The 17532-nt window shown below is 39.1% G+C and overlaps 1 protein-coding gene across 10 annotated transcripts in view; it reads right to left on the bottom strand.

Moving 5' to 3' along the window:
* The window catches only part of NBEAL1 (neurobeachin like 1), a 205692-nt gene that overhangs the window by 7524 nt on the left and 180636 nt on the right, over positions 1-17532 (bottom strand). For all 10 annotated transcript variants that reach the window (XM_009182816.4, XM_009182820.4, XM_003907834.5 and 7 more), the window contains 7 exons: positions 14650-14739; positions 12607-12716; positions 9996-10168; positions 8921-9015; positions 3668-3784; positions 3103-3264; positions 946-1094 (listed from right to left, as the gene is read on the bottom strand). In XM_009182816.4, coding sequence (XP_009181080.2) covers positions 946-1094; positions 3103-3264; positions 3668-3784; positions 8921-9015; positions 9996-10168; positions 12607-12716; positions 14650-14739 — 896 coding nt within the window. The remainder of the gene's footprint in view (positions 1-945; positions 1095-3102; positions 3265-3667; positions 3785-8920; positions 9016-9995; positions 10169-12606; positions 12717-14649; positions 14740-17532) is intronic.

Here is a 17532-nt window from a genome sequence, read left to right as displayed (position 1 = left end):
CTGGGCATGGTGGTATGCACCTATATTCCCAGCTAACGTGGAGGCTGAGGCAGGAGAATCACTTGAACCTGAGGCAGAGGTTGCAGTGAGCCAATATCATGCCACTGCACTCCAGCCTAGGTGACAGAGCAAGACTCAGTCTCAAAAAACAAAACAAAACAAAACAAAAACACATATCCACTACTCCAATATCTCTCTCCTTCACTAGATCGAATGACAATAGATCCCCCTACCAATTTTATATACACACATGCATAAATATGTTAAATATACTCTAGTTTAGTTTACTACAATTAAAAAACTTTATAAAAATTCAAACCATCATTTGAACAAATTTCCAAATCCATAATTCAGACTTGGTACTATGAACATTTTTTTCTAGCTCTACATATTTAAAACATTTCTTTTGAGACAGGGTCTTGCTCTGTTGTCCAGGCTGGAGTGCAGTGCTATGATCACAGCTTACTGCAGCTGTGACCTGGGCTCAAGCAATCCTTCCACCTCAGCCTCCCAAGTAGCTGGGAACACAGGCACATGCCACCATGTTCAGCTAATTTTTAAAGCTTTTATTTTTAGTAGAGATGAGGTCTTGCTATGTGCCCAGGTTGGTCTTAAACTCCTGGGCTCAAGCATTCCTCCCTCTTTGACCTCCCAAAGTGCTGGGATTACAGGCAGGAGCCACTGTGCCCAGCCTAAAAAATTTTTTAATTGTGGTAAAATATATATAATGTAAAATTTTCTATATAATAAAAAATGTATATATATACTTCATTTATGAGTCCAGGAATACTTTAGCTTCTCCAATTTTTTATACTTGCTAAAAGACAAATTTTTGTAATAAATGATAAACCAAAAGATTAGAAATCTTAGATCCTGATTTTCACTCTAGACTAGAAGTACTGCCACCTTTTCTTAAGTGATACTTCATTGGTTTTTATTACTTACCTGTGGAGATCTCTTATAGACAGGAATCCTTGTAAGCTGCCTGTGACAATGTGTTCTCCAATTATACATATATCTGATACTTGTTCCTTCAGGATTTGAGACCCTAGATACTTGCCATTTATAGAAAACAGATGTAATGCATTCTTATCCTGCAAAGAATTAAGGAAAATTTAACAATTTCAAATAAAAACTGAGTTTTTATATTACCAGTTAAAACTCTGACTATAACAGAATAATTATTTGGTTTAAAATTCTGGGATAAAAATATGGCTATATTTAAAGACCAAGTGTGTAGACAATATTATTAAAGTGATTTCAAATCAGATTGCCAAGTAAATATTAAACGAGAAATCTCACTCTCTCCAAAGAATTAAAATCTCATTCAGCCCTCCCCAACACCCTACATTCTTAAAACAAAAGAAAAGAATTCCTTTTCTTTTGAGATGGAGTCTCGCTCTGTCGACCAGGCTACAGTGCAGTGGCGCAATCTTGGCTCACTGCAAGCTCTGCCTCCCAGGTTCACACCATTCTCCTAACTCAGCCTCCTGAGTAGCTGGGACTACAGGTGCCCACCACCATGCCCGACTCATTTTGTTTTTTGTATTTTTAGTAGAGATGGGGTTTCACTGTTTAGCCAGGATGGTCTCGATCTCCTGACCTCACGATCTGCCTGCCTCGGCCTCCCAAAGTGCTGGGATTACACGTATGAGCCACCATGCCTGGCCCTTTTTTTTTTTTTTTTTTTTTTTTTTTGAGGTGGAGTCTTGCTCTGTTGCCCAGGCTGGAGTGCACTGGCATAAACTCGGCTCACTGCAACATTGGCCTCCCGGGTTCAAGCAATTCTCCTGTCTCAGCCTCCCTAGTTACTGGGACTACAGGCATGCGCCACCATGCCCAGCCAATTTTTGTATTTTTAGAAGAGATGGGGTTTCACCATGTTGGCCAGGCTGGTCTGGAACTCCTGACCTCAGATGATCCACCCGCCTCAGCCTCCCAAAGTGCTGGGATTATAGGTGTGAGCCACTACTCCTGGCCCCCAAAAATTCTTAATATTGAAAAAGCTTAGGCTGGTCATGATGGCTCATGTCTGTAATCCCAGTGCTTTGGGAGTCGAAAGCAGGAGGATCACTTGAGCCCAGGGGTTTGAGACCAGCCTAGGCAACAAAGGGAGACCTTGTCTCTACCAAAAATTAAAAAAAACTAGCCAGGTGTGGTAGCACATGCCAGTAGTCCTAGCTACTGAGGGGGCTGAGGCGGAAGGATCAGTTAAGCCCAGGATTTTGAGGCCAAAGTGAGCTATAATTGTATCACTGATTGTGCCACTGCACTCCAGCCTGGGCAACAGAGCGAGACTCTTGTCTCAAAAAAAAAAAAAAAAAAAAAAAAAAAAGGCCGGGCACGGTGGCTCATGCCTATTATCCCAGCACTTTGGGAGGCCGAGGTGGGCGAATCACAAGGTCAGGAGATCGAGACCATCCAGGCTAACAACGGTGAAACCCCGTCTCTACTATAAATACAAAAAATTAGCCGGGTGTGGTGGCGGGCCCCTGTACTGTAGTCCCAGCTATTCGGGAGGCTGAGGCAGGAGAGTGGCGTGAACCCGGGAGGCGGAGCTTGCAGTGAGCCAAGATAGCGCCACTGCACTCCTGCCTGGGTGACAGAGCAAGACTCCGTCTCAAAAATATATATATATATACACATATATATATATACACACACACATACACACACACATACACACACACATACACACACATATACACATACATTAATTAATTAAATAGTGATGTCACTGAAAGGAAACAAATACAAAATTGAGGGCTTGTTTATTTATATCCTGCCTTATGCAAAAGGAATTTCAGTTGGCTATCATTTCCAATTTCCACTTAAGCTTAAAAAATCCTACATAATCAGAAATTATTCTGAAATCATATATTATACAAGTCAATAAAAATCCCAACAATAAAATACTAATGTGAGGCTACGATTGTGGTAGAAGTCCATCTAATGTTAAGAAACAAACAACTGAATGATGAAAGAAAAACATCCTCTTTAAAATATGGTGTTTTTTCCTTCTTCAATAAACCTCCTCTATAATGTGGGGAGGGAAAGATACACTATTGGGAGTCTACCTCTATTGCATGAAAGGTCATGTACCTTGAGGGTGGTCTTTTCTTCAATGCTGGAGTAGATAACAATATGTCCTTCCCAAGATATAGCCAAATTAGGAATGGTCAGGAACAGAGAACTCTCACAAGGTGGTCGTAAAGTCCTCATGTACTGACCTTTCTGAATGGTATGTATAATCACCGTTCCATCCTACACACAGGATATATCAGAAAATGAAAAAGACAAAGAAAAACAACAGCAAAAAGGAATAAAAGTAGAGTGGGCCAGATAAAGAAATGTCGGAAAGGAACCAAGAACATGATTATTCCATCAAGGATATATGCACCTTAGGAAAAATTCCAACTTTGAAATTTCAAATAGTATTTTATTTCCTAGAATGCCCTCTTCCCTTAAATAATAAAATGAATAAAATCCCAAAATGGCATTCAGCTTTTTATTTTGCAAGGTCTATTCTACTTTTGCAAAGTCCTATACAAATATGGTATAACATTTCTATACTTTTATCAATTCCTCTGAAAAACATTTTAGTTATAAATGTTGGTAATAAATTTGTAGATAAATTAATTAGTATTTCTTAAAGGTGAAATCTTACCCTTGATCCCGACACTGTCATGTCTAGCTCAGTGCTGATGCCGACACTCAATACCTCATCGGTGTGTCCATAAAGAATCTGAAAAGGTTTAGATGCTAAGCCCACAGGAACACCTCCCTAATAATAAAAGAGAAAAGCAAAGGTAAAGGTGGTTTCTTGTTTTCTGTTTTTCATAAGGTTTATTTTACCTTCTAATCACATTTAAATGAAGGTTCATTTAAACCTTCTAATCACAAACTAACATTGCAACTAGGTACATACCACTGAGTCTATTCATAATAGTACTCATTCTTACATTTCTACTTGGATTTCTGAATTATTCTCCATCTCAAAAACTTAACTAAGCTCAAAACCTTAACATAAATTGTTGCAGTGTTGACAGTCTTGGATTAATTTTTCCAAGTATGTTATTTCTCCTTTTAATCTACAGATTTATTCTTCCTTAACTTCAAATAAACTTTTTGTGTTATATCTCTGAATAACTTTATTTTTTTGAGACAGGGTCTCATTCTGTTGCCCAGGATGGAGTACAGTGGCATGAACATGGTTCATTGTAGCCTCGACCTCCTGGACTCAAGTGATCCTCCCACCTTAGCCTCCCTGAGTAGCTGGGACCACAGGAATGTACCACCATGCCTGGCTAATTTTAAATTTTTTTGTCGAGATGAGAGTCTTGCCATGTTGCCCAGGCTGGTCTTGAACTCCGGGACTCAAGCAATCCTTCCGCCTCAGCCTCCCAAGGTGCTGGGATTACAGGCATGAGCCACCACGCCTGGCTGAACAATGTTTCCATTTACTGGGATCGCTGCTTCAGGGACATCAATTTTCTTTATGCTGACTGTCTTTGATTTTTATAGCTATCATTCTTTCTCTAACTGCTTTAAAGTTACTTTTTTATTGGCATTCACTTTGATTACATCTTTTTTTCCATGCTACTAATTTCATTTGCAGCCACATCAAATCTCTTTCTTGCAGTTTCTGCTTTAGGTTTGTTTGCGTTTGTAATGGTATTTTTTTATAGGTCTTGGCTGCAGCCCTTTGAAAAAACATTTGTGGGTACACAGTAGGTATATATATTTACGGGGCATATAATGGTATTGGTTTTAATCTCAGCTTGATTCTTCTGCAACCTTCGTTTTCATCTTATAATGCTATTTTATCATTTCATCTTTGATCTTCCATTTTATTGAACTGCCATTCTTATGTTTTCCTAGTAACACAATTGTATTGCAAAAATTGCTCTCTGAGTCATCTTCCAGAAGACTCTTTCTTCACGTCTTTAGCATGCTTTGTCTTTAGCATACACATTTGTATGTTATTTGTTTTATTTGAATAGTTGCTATTTGTATTTGTGATTATCCTAGACAACTCTGCCCAGACCTTCTACCTGTTCCATGCGGTGTACATTAATTCCCCTTGACACTCTGCTACCTGTGACACATCTGTCTTCCCCTGTGAGTATCAGTCTGAGTGCTTAGTGCACTATATTTAACTTTCAAAACTCAGGTAATTCCTTATGGAAGTAATTCCAGTTCTAGAGAAAGAGGAGCCCTTCCTAAATTTATTTGGTAAAGACTGCATATCCCCATACTAAACATGATAAAGACAGAACAAAAATATCTATTTTACTTAAGAGTAGAGAAATCATTAAAGTACTAGCTAATAAGATACATCAGTAAAGTGTAATAACAATATACCATAAATTATGTGGGTTTATTATAAAAATTCAAGGATGGTTCAAACCTAGGAAATTTCTCAACATATATAATACATTACATCAAGAAAAGGTAAAAGAAAAACTATAAATAAGATAAATGGGGAAAAACACCTGTAAAGAACATTATTGGAAATATAAAATTAGAACATGGACTGTGGATTAGCTAATGGTATTTTATAAATGTTAAGCATTCTGATTTTGGTAACTTCGCTGGGTTTATGTACAAGATTGTCTTTGTTACTAGAAAATACACACTAACCTATTTAGGGGTATAGGCATATGATGTCTCCAAATTTTTTTTTTTTTTTTTTTTGAGACAGAGTCTCGCTCTGTCGCCCAGGCTGGAGTGCAGTGGCCGGATCTCAGCTCACTGCAAGCTCCGCCTCCCGGGTTCACGCCATTCTCCCGCCTCAGCCTCCCGAGTAGCTGGGACCACAGGCGCCCGCCACCTCGCCCGGCTAATTTTTTGTATTTTTTAGTAGAGACGGGGTTTCACCGTGTTAGCCAGCATGGTCTCGATCTCCTGACCTCGTGATCCGCCCGTCTTGGCCTCCCAAAGTGCTGGGATTACAGGCTTGAGCCACCGCGCCCGGCCGATGTCTCCAACTTTTAAATGGTTAAAAAAAATAAGATGTTGTAAGAGGGAGATACTAAAAGAGACTGTTAAGACACATGATATAAAATATACTACTTTTGCAAATTTTTTACAAGTTTGAAATTTCATTAAAACTATAAAGTTACCAAAAGAAAAAAATAATGGCAGTGTTTTCACTTAAATGTGAAAAACACAACTAGTGAAACCTAACAGCAAATACTATACTAAATGGTAACATTGCGAAGGCATTTTCATCAAAATTAGATGAAGGCGGGGATGCTCACTATAATTTTGCTTACCTTATTGTATTAGCTAATAATGTAATATGGTAAGAAAATGAAATAATTAGTATATTAGAAAAGATAAAGCAAATCACTTTTATTTTCAGATCACATGATTGTATTATCTCCCTTATCTTATTTTCAGGAAATCCAAGAAATACTAACAACCATGAGAGATGATAAGAGGATTTGGCAAAGTAACTTATAGTCAAATCACTATATAGCTTTTCTTTATATTAACAATAATCAGAAACAAAAATGATTTTAAAATCCCACTAAAAATAGTAATAGAAAACATGATAATTTGGTTTTTTTTTTTTTTTTTTTTTTTGAGACGGAGTCTTGCTCTGTCGCCCAGGCTGGAGTGCAGTGGCTGGATCTCAGCTCACTGCAAGCTCCGCCTCCCGGGTTCACGCCATTCTCCTGCCTCAGCCTCCCAAGTAGCTGGGACTACAGGCGCCCACCACCTCGCCCAGCTATTTTTTTGTATTTTTTTAGTAGAGACGGGGTTTCACCGTGTTAGCCAGGATGGTCTCGATCTCCTGACCTCGTGATCCACCCGTTTTGGCCTCCCAAAGTGCTGGGATTACAGGCTTGAGCCACCGCGCCCGGCCGATAATTTGAAGTAAGTATCACAAGGTATAGGCTCTAAATGAAAAAGAAAGAAATTTTATCAAAGGACATAAAAAGGACCTGAAACAAACATGGAAAGACACTTCCTATTTCTGTAAATAAATAACTATAAAAATATACCAAATTATCGGGAGGCGGAGGTGGGCAGATCGCTTGAGCCAAGGAGTTCGAGACCATCCTGGGTAACATGGCAGAGACAATCATTTTGTCTCACTAAAAATACAAAAACTAGCCAGGCGTGGTGGTGCATGCCTGGAGTCCCAGCTACTTGGGAGGCTGAGAAGTGAGGATTGCTTGAGCCTGGGAGGTCAAGCCTGCAATGAGCCATGATTGTGCCACTGCACTCCAGCATGGATGACAGAGTGAGACCCTACCTCAAAAACAAACAAACAAAAAACAAAACAAAATCCCAAACCAAATTAACACATAAATTGAATACAATTTCAGTAAGGCTAAAATGGAGTTTTGTTTTCTTTTTTTTTTTTTAAAAAGAGGGTATGGGGCCAGGCGCAGTGGCTCATGCCTGTAATCCCAGTGCTTTGGGAGGCCGAGGCAGGCGGATCATGAGGTCAAGAGTTCGAGACCGTCCTGGCCAACATAGTGAAACCTTGTCTCTACTAAAAATACAAAAATCAGTTGGGCGTGGTAGTGTATGCTTGTAGTCCCAGCTACTGGGGAGACTGAGGCAGGAGAATCGCTTGAACCCAGGAGGTGGAGGCTGCAGTGAGCCAAGGTCGCGCCACTGCAGTCTAGCAGGACGCGTGACAGAGCAAGACTCTGTCTCAAAAAAACAAACAAAACGAAACAAAAAACAAAAGAGGGTATGGTTAAAACGTAAGTTCATATGTAAGAATAAACACCTATATAAGACTAGCTGGGACCATTACACTTTAAGTGTAATGCTTTCTATTCAGAAGTAAACAAAGCCTTATCCAATGTAGATAAATAAGTTATCAATAATTTAAAGATTGTAATATAAGAAATAAAACAAAAAAAAATTAGAAGAAAACAAATTTGTTTTTTGAGATAGGATCTTGCTCAGTCACCCAGGCTGGAGTGCAGTGGCAGGATCTCAGCTCACTGTAGCCTCTGCTTCCCTGGCTCAATCAATCAATAAATTAAAGATTGTAATATTTATTTATTTCCCATCTCAGCCTCCCACGTATTATAGCTAGGACTACAGGCATGTCCCACCATGCTCAGCTAGGTTTTTTAAATGGAAGAAAATTTCTAGATACTTTTTATAAATTTGTAGTGGGAGAGAGCCTGTTAAGACAATTCAGAAGACATAGAAGCTGGCCAGTTGCAGTGGCTCACGCCTACAATCCCAGCACTTTGGGGGGCTGAGGCAGGCGGATCACTGAAGGTCGGGAGTTTGAGACCAGCCTGGCCAACATGGTGAAACCCCATTTCTGCTAAAAATACAAAAAAAAAAAAGAAAAAAGAAAAAAGAAAAAGTAAAAAAAGCCAGGTGTGGTGGCACGTGCCTGTAATCCCAGCTACATGGGAGGCTGAGGCAGGAGAATTGCTTGAACCTGGGAGGTGGAGGTTGCAGTGAGCTGAGATCATGCCATTGCACTTTGGCCTGTGTGACAGAGCGAGACTCCATCTCAAAAAAAGAAAAAAAAACAAAACAGAAGCTATTTAACAAAAACGATACTTCCTGGACCCATATTATTATAAGAATGCAATCAGGTTGATGAAAACCATAAATCTATAATTTCTAGTAGTCCCACAAGAAAGAAAGTAAAATGTTACTATGCTAAAAGACAATAAAAATAATTACTGTTTTCCTGGGAGAGGTAAGAAGGAAGAATCTTTGGAAAGCAATAGGGAATAAGGTAATGAATCAGACAGTGAACCTAGGAAAAAATGTGGTGACTTGGACAGGACAAAATGTGGGTAAAAAGAATACAAAGGAACTCAGTCACTATCAGAAAACAATTCGATGTCCTAGTAGAACATTTTGCTAGTATTTTCAGGGTCAATCTCTGATCTAAATCAAGAACATTTAAATGTGTGACTACCTGTTGTGTTATTTGCCATATCATACATGTAGTATCTCTGGAACCAGAAATCAAATGTATTCCACAGTAATCTGTAGCTAAGCAAGTCACAATATCTGTAAGAAAAGGAATTAAATAAAATGAAATGCCTCGTTTTGCTAAAATAGAACTTTAAGAGCAATTTTTGTTAATGTTCAAACTATTCCTAAATCAGTCATGCCAACAGGGAGGAATGTAGGCATGGTACTGGAAAAGCATTGGGGAAGAGAGCCACAGGAAAGCAGCAGAATCAAAATCACCTTGGAGAGCTTTCTTTGAAATTACCCTCCTCTGAGCATGAGAAGTAGACATGCGGCGTGGGGAATGACTACCACAATCTTGGGAGGAGGTTAGATAGTTTGAGATAGATCCCCAGTTAATTTTCATATGCTTCTTTGCCTTCTCATCCCCATTCACCTTCTACTGCCATTGGGAACTGTAATCCTATAGAATATATGTCCTTAGAAAAACTGCACGTACTATACTATAAATTCACGATACAAATATACTTTTCCTAAACTGCAAACAGCTGAGGTAAGTGATATCTTAGGATTGACTGGTACAGAATTAGCAGCAGACTCCATTTTCCTTCCCCAACAGGTTTATTAGAAAAAAATTTACTCAATGTTTTATTCTTATATTGAAGATTGATACACTAAGAAGTAGCAGATTAAAACTACATTCAACAATTTTATCACTCTCATGTTTAACTGTTAACATAGTAAGAGGGCAGTTGATGTCTTATTTAATGACAGCAGATTTTGTTACCATTTTGTCTTAAAATTCTTACTTTTATCATTCATTTAAAAAAAAAAAAAACTTAGCCTAACATTTCCAGATGCTATGAAGCTGTATCTAATTTATATGGTGCTTTATTATACCCAAAATACATGAGGCACTCCTATAGAAAGCATATATTTATAATCTTACACAATAAAAAAGTTCACTAAGCTTAAAAGGTAAAATTTAATGCTCTTTACGAGGAGCATGTACTACTTTTACAGTTAAGAAAAAAATAAAAATTTTGAGCGTTTTTGGAAAAAAAGCTAATGCTTACCCATATGCCGGATGATGTGTGAGATAATTTTGCCTTTTGTAAGTGACATCACTTGAATGCTATTATCCCAGTATCCAGCGCTGAAGAGCAACTTTGCATCATGTGATACTACAAATAGCTTAGAAGTGACCTCTAGCCCGGGAGCAAAAGGACCATTCATACTGCGCTGAGTTCTGTAAACACAATTAAGTATCAGACTGTTCCTTAAAAGATCACTTACACTGATACAAACTGTTCTTTTTAAACCTCTCTAAAAAAGAAATAAAAACTTAGTCCCAAATGTCCTATTTGAAATGTCTATTAATAAACGATAGACTTGCAGAAAATACGTTACCTCACTGTAATATTTTTCATAAAATAGAATATACACAACAATCTCAAGTGCTAAGCAAAAAAAAGTTGAGATCAGTGAAAGTATGAAAAATGCTTAAATCTTGGATTTCAAAGACAATTTAATAAAATTGGCAATTTTGTAAATGGCAGCCTTAAAGTTTAAAGTCTAGTAAAAAACTAGACAGGATATGCCAGGACTAGGAATATCAGAAATAAACTTAAACCAGGGATGTCCTACACAAGGTGACGCATAGGAGATAAATCAGGCAGATAAGTGTGTATCTAACAACACTTAGGATGACTGTTCTCCATTTGAACCAAAGCAAGCATGCTGGTTTTGTCAGCTTCCAAGTGCAATACCTGTGAGCTTAGCCAATCTAGATTCTTCAGAAAGACAAGTGATTGCAACTCAGTGTGTATATAGAAAACGAAGGCTAATTCTCATACTCTAGCTATAAAACTTTATTGTTCGATATTAATTTGCTGAGAATATGCTTCTTGCAAAACATAACAGTACTATGTGGGATAAGAAAGAAAAAAAGACATTTTCCCTAATCTCATGAAGTTGTATTCTAGTTGAGGAAGACAAAGATACAATGATAATAATTACAACATTTTAAATAGTTTTCAAATATATGGTGTAATTTGATCCTCAACACAGAGTGTGATTTTTTTTTTTTTTTTTTTTTTGAGATGGAGTCTCGATCTGTTGCCCAGGCTGGAGTGCAGTGGTATTGATCTTGGCTCACTGCAAGCTCTGCCTCCCAGGTTCACGCCATTCTCCTGCCTCAGCCTCCCGAGTAGCTGGGACTACAGGCGCCCGCCACCACACCCAGCTAATTTTTTGTATTTTTAGTAGAGATGGAGTTTCACTGTGTTAGCCAGGATGGTCTCAATCTCCTGACCTCGTGATCCGCCCGCCTTGGCCTCCCAAAGTGCTGGGATTACAGGTGTGAGCCACTGCACTGGGCCATGATTTTTGAATTTTATTTTAATTTTAATTTTTTTGAGACAGAGTCTTGCTCTGTTGTCCAGGCTGAAGTGCAGTGGCACAATCTCAGCTCACTGCAACCTCTGTCTCTTGGGTTCAAGCAATTCTCCTGCCTCAGTCTCTTGAGTAGCTTGGATTACAGGTCCCCACTACCATGCCTGGCTAATTTTTGTATTTTTATTTTTATTTATTTTTATTTTTTTGAGATGGAGTCTTGCTCTGTCGCCCAGGCTGGAGTGCAGTGGCGTGATCTCAGCTCATTGCAAGCTCCACCTCCCGGGTTCACACCATTCTCCTGCCTCAGCCTCCTGAGTAGCTGGGACTACAGGCACCTGCCACCATGCCTGGCTAATTTTTTTGTATGTTCAGTACAGAAGCGGTTTCACCGTGTTAGCGAGGATGGTCTTGATCGCCTCACCTCGTGATCCACCCGCCTCAGTCTCCCAAAGTGCTGGGATTACAGGCATGAGCCACCATGTCCAGCCAATTTTTGTATTTTTAGTACAGACAGGGTTTTGCCATGTTGGCCAGGCTAGTCTTGAACTCCTGACCTCAGGTGATCCGCCTGCCTCAGCCTCCCAAGTTCTGGGATTACAGGCGTGAGCCACTGTGCCCAGCCATGAATGTGATTTAACTAGAAAAAAATATAAGGAAACAAACAGGACAACTCAATGTAAGGGAAACACCACTTTAAGTTAGAACATAACTTTTGGAGATTAAGACACATAGGTCTTATTTTTAAATAATAAGGTAGAATAAAATTACAAGGAAGTCTGTTATTCCTAATGTAATTGCATTTTTATAACTGATATTATGGAAATTAAGTTTTGTATTTAAACCAATATAAATTCAGGACATAACTTAAAAATAAGGGAAGGTTGTGGGGGGAGGGAATGGAGGGAGGAAGGAAGGAAGAAGAGATAATCTGGATTTCAAAACATTACTTTCAGGGCTAGGTGGCCTATAATCCCAGCACTTTGGGAGGGTGAGGCGGGTGGATCACTTGAGGTCAAGAATTTGAAACCAGCATGGTCAACATGGTGAAACCCGATTTCTACTAAAAACAAAAATTAGCCAGAGAATCCCTTGAGCCTGAGAGGCAGAGGTTGCAGTGAGTGGGGATTGCGCCACTGCACTGCAGCCTGGGTGACAGAGCAAGACTCTGTCTCAAAAAAAAAAAAAAAAATATTTCTTTCAGAATAACATGAATCAATTAATCCAGTTTTTTTTTTCCTGGCAATAAAGTACCTGGTATAGCTGTTTTGCTTTAATTATTCATTTACTTACTTTGGATTTGTCACAGTTTGATCCTTGATGAATGTAAAGTAATTAGAAATGTTTCTGTCATAAGGCAACCATCCATGGGTTCCAATAACAGAATTCATGCTTATTGTTATCTGTAAAAGAACATATGAAGACTCAAATTAAATGAAATATTAAGGAAAGCAGCCCAGAATAACCAGATGCTCACATGACATTGGCATTTATCACTTAGGGAATACTGTGAGACTGTGTACTTCAAACATGAAATGCATTAGGAACATCTTAAGATAATTCAAACAGAAAAAGTTCTTTGCTTATCTTTTATTTTCACTCCGTTGCCCAGGCTGGAGTGCAGTGACATGATCTCAGCTCACTGCAACCTTCAGGCATGTGCCACCATGCCTGGCTAATTTTTGTATTCTTTGTAGAGACATAGTTTCACCATGTTGCCCAAGCTAGTCTCCAACTCCTGGGCTTAAGTGAGCCTCCCACCTCGGCCTCCCAAAGTGTTGGGATGACAGGCATGAACCACCACATCTGGCCTTATTTATCTTATTGTAAGAAAACTTGACTTTTTTTTTTTTTTTTTTGAGATAGAGTCTTGCTCTATCACCCAGGCTGGAGTGCAGTGGCATGATCTCAGCTCACTACAACCTCCTGGGCACAAGCAATCCTCTGACCTCACCCTCCTGAGTAGGTGGGACCACAGGCATGCACCACCATGCCTGGCTAATTTTTTGTATTTTGGTGGAGATGGGGTTTCGCCATGTTGCCCAGGCTGGTCTCAAACTCCTAAGCTCAAGCAATCCACCCACAGCCTCCCAAGTTCTGGGATTACAGATGTGAGTCACTGCGCTCAGCCCAATTTATCCTTCTTTAGGAATATTATTTTTTCTCATGATTTCTCAAAGTTTATTAGCAGTTATTAGCTGGCAGGTAGAAGAAATTTAGGGACCAGTCTTACCATAAAAATGTAATATATATCATTTAGAACATAAATCAGAAGCAGAATTTACAATGAATTGTTAAGGTCTCCCTGTAGTGACAGTCATAGTGAGTAAGTTCTCTTCTCTTCAAAATGAAAAGCCTTTATCTTCTTGATTATAAAAGTTAACAAGTTACCCCACACAAAGGAAATTCTGGTAACTTTAAAAAACGCAGGCACTTTGTAAGGCTCAGGTGGGAGGATCACTTGAGCTCAGGAGTTTGAGACCAGCCTGGACAACACGGCAAAACCTGATCTCTACAAAAAATACAAAAATTATCTGGCCATGGTGGTGTGTACCTGTAGTCCCAGTTACTCAGGAGGCTGGGGTGGAAGGGTCACCTGAGCCCAGGAGGTCAATGCTGCAGTGAGCTGTGATCAGCACTCCAGCCTGCGTGACAGGGTGAGACTCTGTCTCAAAAAAAAAAAAATATATATATATATATATATTTATACATATGTATTTACAATTGATATTCACAATATTGCCACTGCTCAAAAAGTACCATTACTATTTTTGTATATCTTTTTATTTTTATTTTTATTTTTGTTTTACTTAGAAGGAGTCTCACTCTTGTCATGCAGGTTGGAGTGCAGTGGCGCGATCTTGGCTCACTGCAACCTCCACCTCCTGGATTCAAATGATTCTCCTGCCTCAGCCTCCCAAGTAGCTGGAATTACAGGCGCCTGTCTCCACGCCTCTCTAATTTTTTGTATTTTTAGTAGAGACAGGGTTTCACCATGTTGCCCAAACTGGTCTTGAACCTTTGACCTCAAGTGATCCGCCCGCCTTGGCCTCCCAAAGTGCTGGGATTACAGGCGTGGGCCACTGTTCCCAGCCTATTTTTGTATATCTTTTTAGATTTTATTTTCTGAGCAAATGTTGCCCAGGCTAGTTTTGAACTCCTGGGCTCAAGCAATCTGCTTGTTTCAGCCTCCCAAAGCACTGGGATTACAGGCATGAACCACCGTGCATAGCCAAAAAGTGGCTTTTAAAAAATATTTATTTCCTCTTTTTTTTTTTCTTCTAAGTTGTAATGAATATAGACATGGCAGTGTAAAAAAGGTAAAAATCAACTTACCAGTAACTCAGGGCTGCCTTGAGACATAAAAGAACGATACTGATTTTTGGGGACGGTGGCCTTTAATAGTGGAATACCATCACTAATCCCCTGTAAAATAAAAGAGGTTTAGTGGCTGGTTCTGCTCATCTTTATTAGGTACAAATTACTGAAAACCATTTCTTTAAATAAGGATGAATCCTGTGATACATCATTTTACTCTCTTGAAACATCTAATCAATTAATTTAAAATGAAGGAAAGGAATTATATACCATGTATAGGTGGCATACTTGAAACTTCTGAAACCCATCACCTTATATTCAACTACACTGCTTTTAAAAAGAGACATAGATTTCAAAGAGCAGCAATAATTTAAAACAGCCAATGATTTAGGATCTATCCTAAGTTATACTGACATAAATATAAAGCAGAAAATATGGATCATATAAGATAAGCCAAATGAGAAAACTGGTCATAATTTATAGAAATTTCCTTTTGGGTCTAACTTTCAAAAAACATATCTAATCCATTAACTGGGATACTTCCTGAAAGCCACAGTAGGACCAGAAAATAAAGACAGCACTCAGAAAACATCTGCCATTATCTTATAACGATGTGAAAGAGAACAATAATTTGAATTCAGTTCCTTGATGTGACAATAGTTCACAAGTGATATCTAATATTTACTAGGTAAATGATAACATTATTGGGTATGCGCTATGTATCAGGTGTTGTTCTAAGAACTTAATAGGAAGTAAGTAACAAATCATAAAATTCATTATAATTTATAGAATTATAAAAAGTTGGTGATTATCTTTTCTCTTCATGTTGTGAATTAATCCAGAGAAGAATGACTTGCATTTGAACAAGGCAAAATGAAAATGGTGCCTGAAAAAAATCCATTTTTTTTTTTTTTTTTTTGAGACGGAGTCTCGCTCTGTCGCCCAGGCTGGAGTGCAGTGGCCGGATCTCAGCTCACTGCAAGCTCCGCCTCCTGGGTTCACGCCATTCTCCGGCCTCAGCCTCCCGAGTAGCTGGGACTACAGGCGCCCGCCACCTCGCCCGGCTAGTTTTTTGTATTTCTTAATAGAGACGGGGTTTCACCGTGTTAGCCAGGATGGTCTCGATCTCCTGACCTCGTGATCCGCCCGTCTCGGCCTCCCAAAGTGCTGGGATTACAGGCTTGAGCCACCGCGCCCGGCCAAAAAATCCATTTATTAAGCCCTTGTTTTCACTACTACCTCTACTTTCTTCACAATTTGAACACCTAGGAAGAGATGACCTACAAAAGGCCTTCTCTTTTCATATTAATATATGGGGAAATACCTCTTACGAGAATGAAAAGGGATTAACAAGTTATTGGTACCTAAGGAAATCAATTGTGTTCTTTATACTGATCCAGATACTGAATGTGTCCTGGAGAAAGCTACTATGTGACATGGTGGGTACAGAGAAGGGCAAATGTGTTGCTGCACCTGCAGATGGAACTTGGAATGTACTATATTACAACAAAAGTCACAAATGATTAGATAAGATGAAAATAGTTCTATTGGCATTATAGAATATAGTATTGCATGTCCATCAGATTATGGATCAAATAGGGTCTCATGTGTTGTTTTACATGCAGTAAAGAGTTAACAGAGCAGTCCTGAGACTGCCATCATTATTATAGAAAGGCCTACTTGCAAGACTGGCCTTTGGTTGGCATCTGGGACTTGGCTGGCGAACAGTTCCTCCTTACACTGATATAAAACTTTCCCTCAATGACAAGGGTGGCTCACTACACCTAGACTGTTTGTGCAAATAGTATGGTTTATGCTAAACACTTGTTTTTCTTCTGGAGTCTGGAATTTTGGTATGTGCCAGGCAGAGGGGTGTGTATGCGACCAGCCTCCAATAAAAACCTTGGGCACTGGGTCTCTAATGAGCTTCTGTGATGACAAAAAATGTGTTTCCACATTTCATTACTGAAAGAATTAAGTAGGTCTTATGTGACTCCACTAGGAGAGGTCTCTTGAACACTTGTGCCTGGCTTCCCCTGTACGTCACACCATGTGCCTTTTCCCTTTGCTGATGTTGCTTTGTATCCTTTCACTGTAATAAATCTTAGCCACGAGTACATCTACTTGTTGAATTCTGTGAGTCTTTCTGGCAAATCACTGAACCTGGGGATAGTCTTGGAGACTCCCAACATATCCTGGGAATTGGTTACAATTTCTGAGCATTGTTTTTATGTGTTCTGAGTTCTACGCACCTAACTCAGATACTTTTGGAAACAACCAAGTTTGCAGAATTTGTACTGCAACCCTAAATAACTATTTCAGTAAACATGGATTTAGGAAAAGAGTGACAGATTAATTTTGAAATGCTTTCACAAACACGTGAAAGCATTTCCATACCAAAATGTAGTGGTGTACCACATAAAAACGTTTAATTCTTATATCAATTAAAAAATACAGTGATGCTTACAATACTGTTCATTTGAGTAAAATTTATTATAAAACTTTAACTTTTTTTTTTTTTTTTTTGAGACACAGTATTTTATTTTTTTTGAGACAGAGTCTCGCTCTGAGTGCAGTGGCATGATCTTGGCTCACTACAAGCTCCGCCTCCCGGGTTCACGCCATTCTCCTGCCTCAGCCTCCTGAGTAGCCGGGACTACAGGCGCCCGCCACCACGCCCGGCTAATTTTTTGTAGTTTTTAGTAGAGACGGGGTTTCACCATGTTAGCTAGGATGGTCTTGATCTCCTGACCTTGTGATCCACCCGTCTCGGCATCCCAAAGTGCTGGGATTACAGGCGTGAGCCACCATGCCCGGCCAAAGCTTTAACTGTTATAAAACTCATAAACATTTTTTATACTACATTATCAAAAAATAGAATTTTTTGATAATTGATTTTCC

Source organism: Papio anubis, chromosome 10 (assembly GCF_008728515.1).
Source record: "Papio anubis isolate 15944 chromosome 10, Panubis1.0, whole genome shotgun sequence".
NCBI lineage: Eukaryota > Metazoa > Chordata > Mammalia > Primates > Cercopithecidae > Papio > Papio anubis.
The sequence above is the reverse complement of the archived record's forward strand: the minus strand, read 5'-3'. Positions and strand labels throughout refer to the sequence as shown.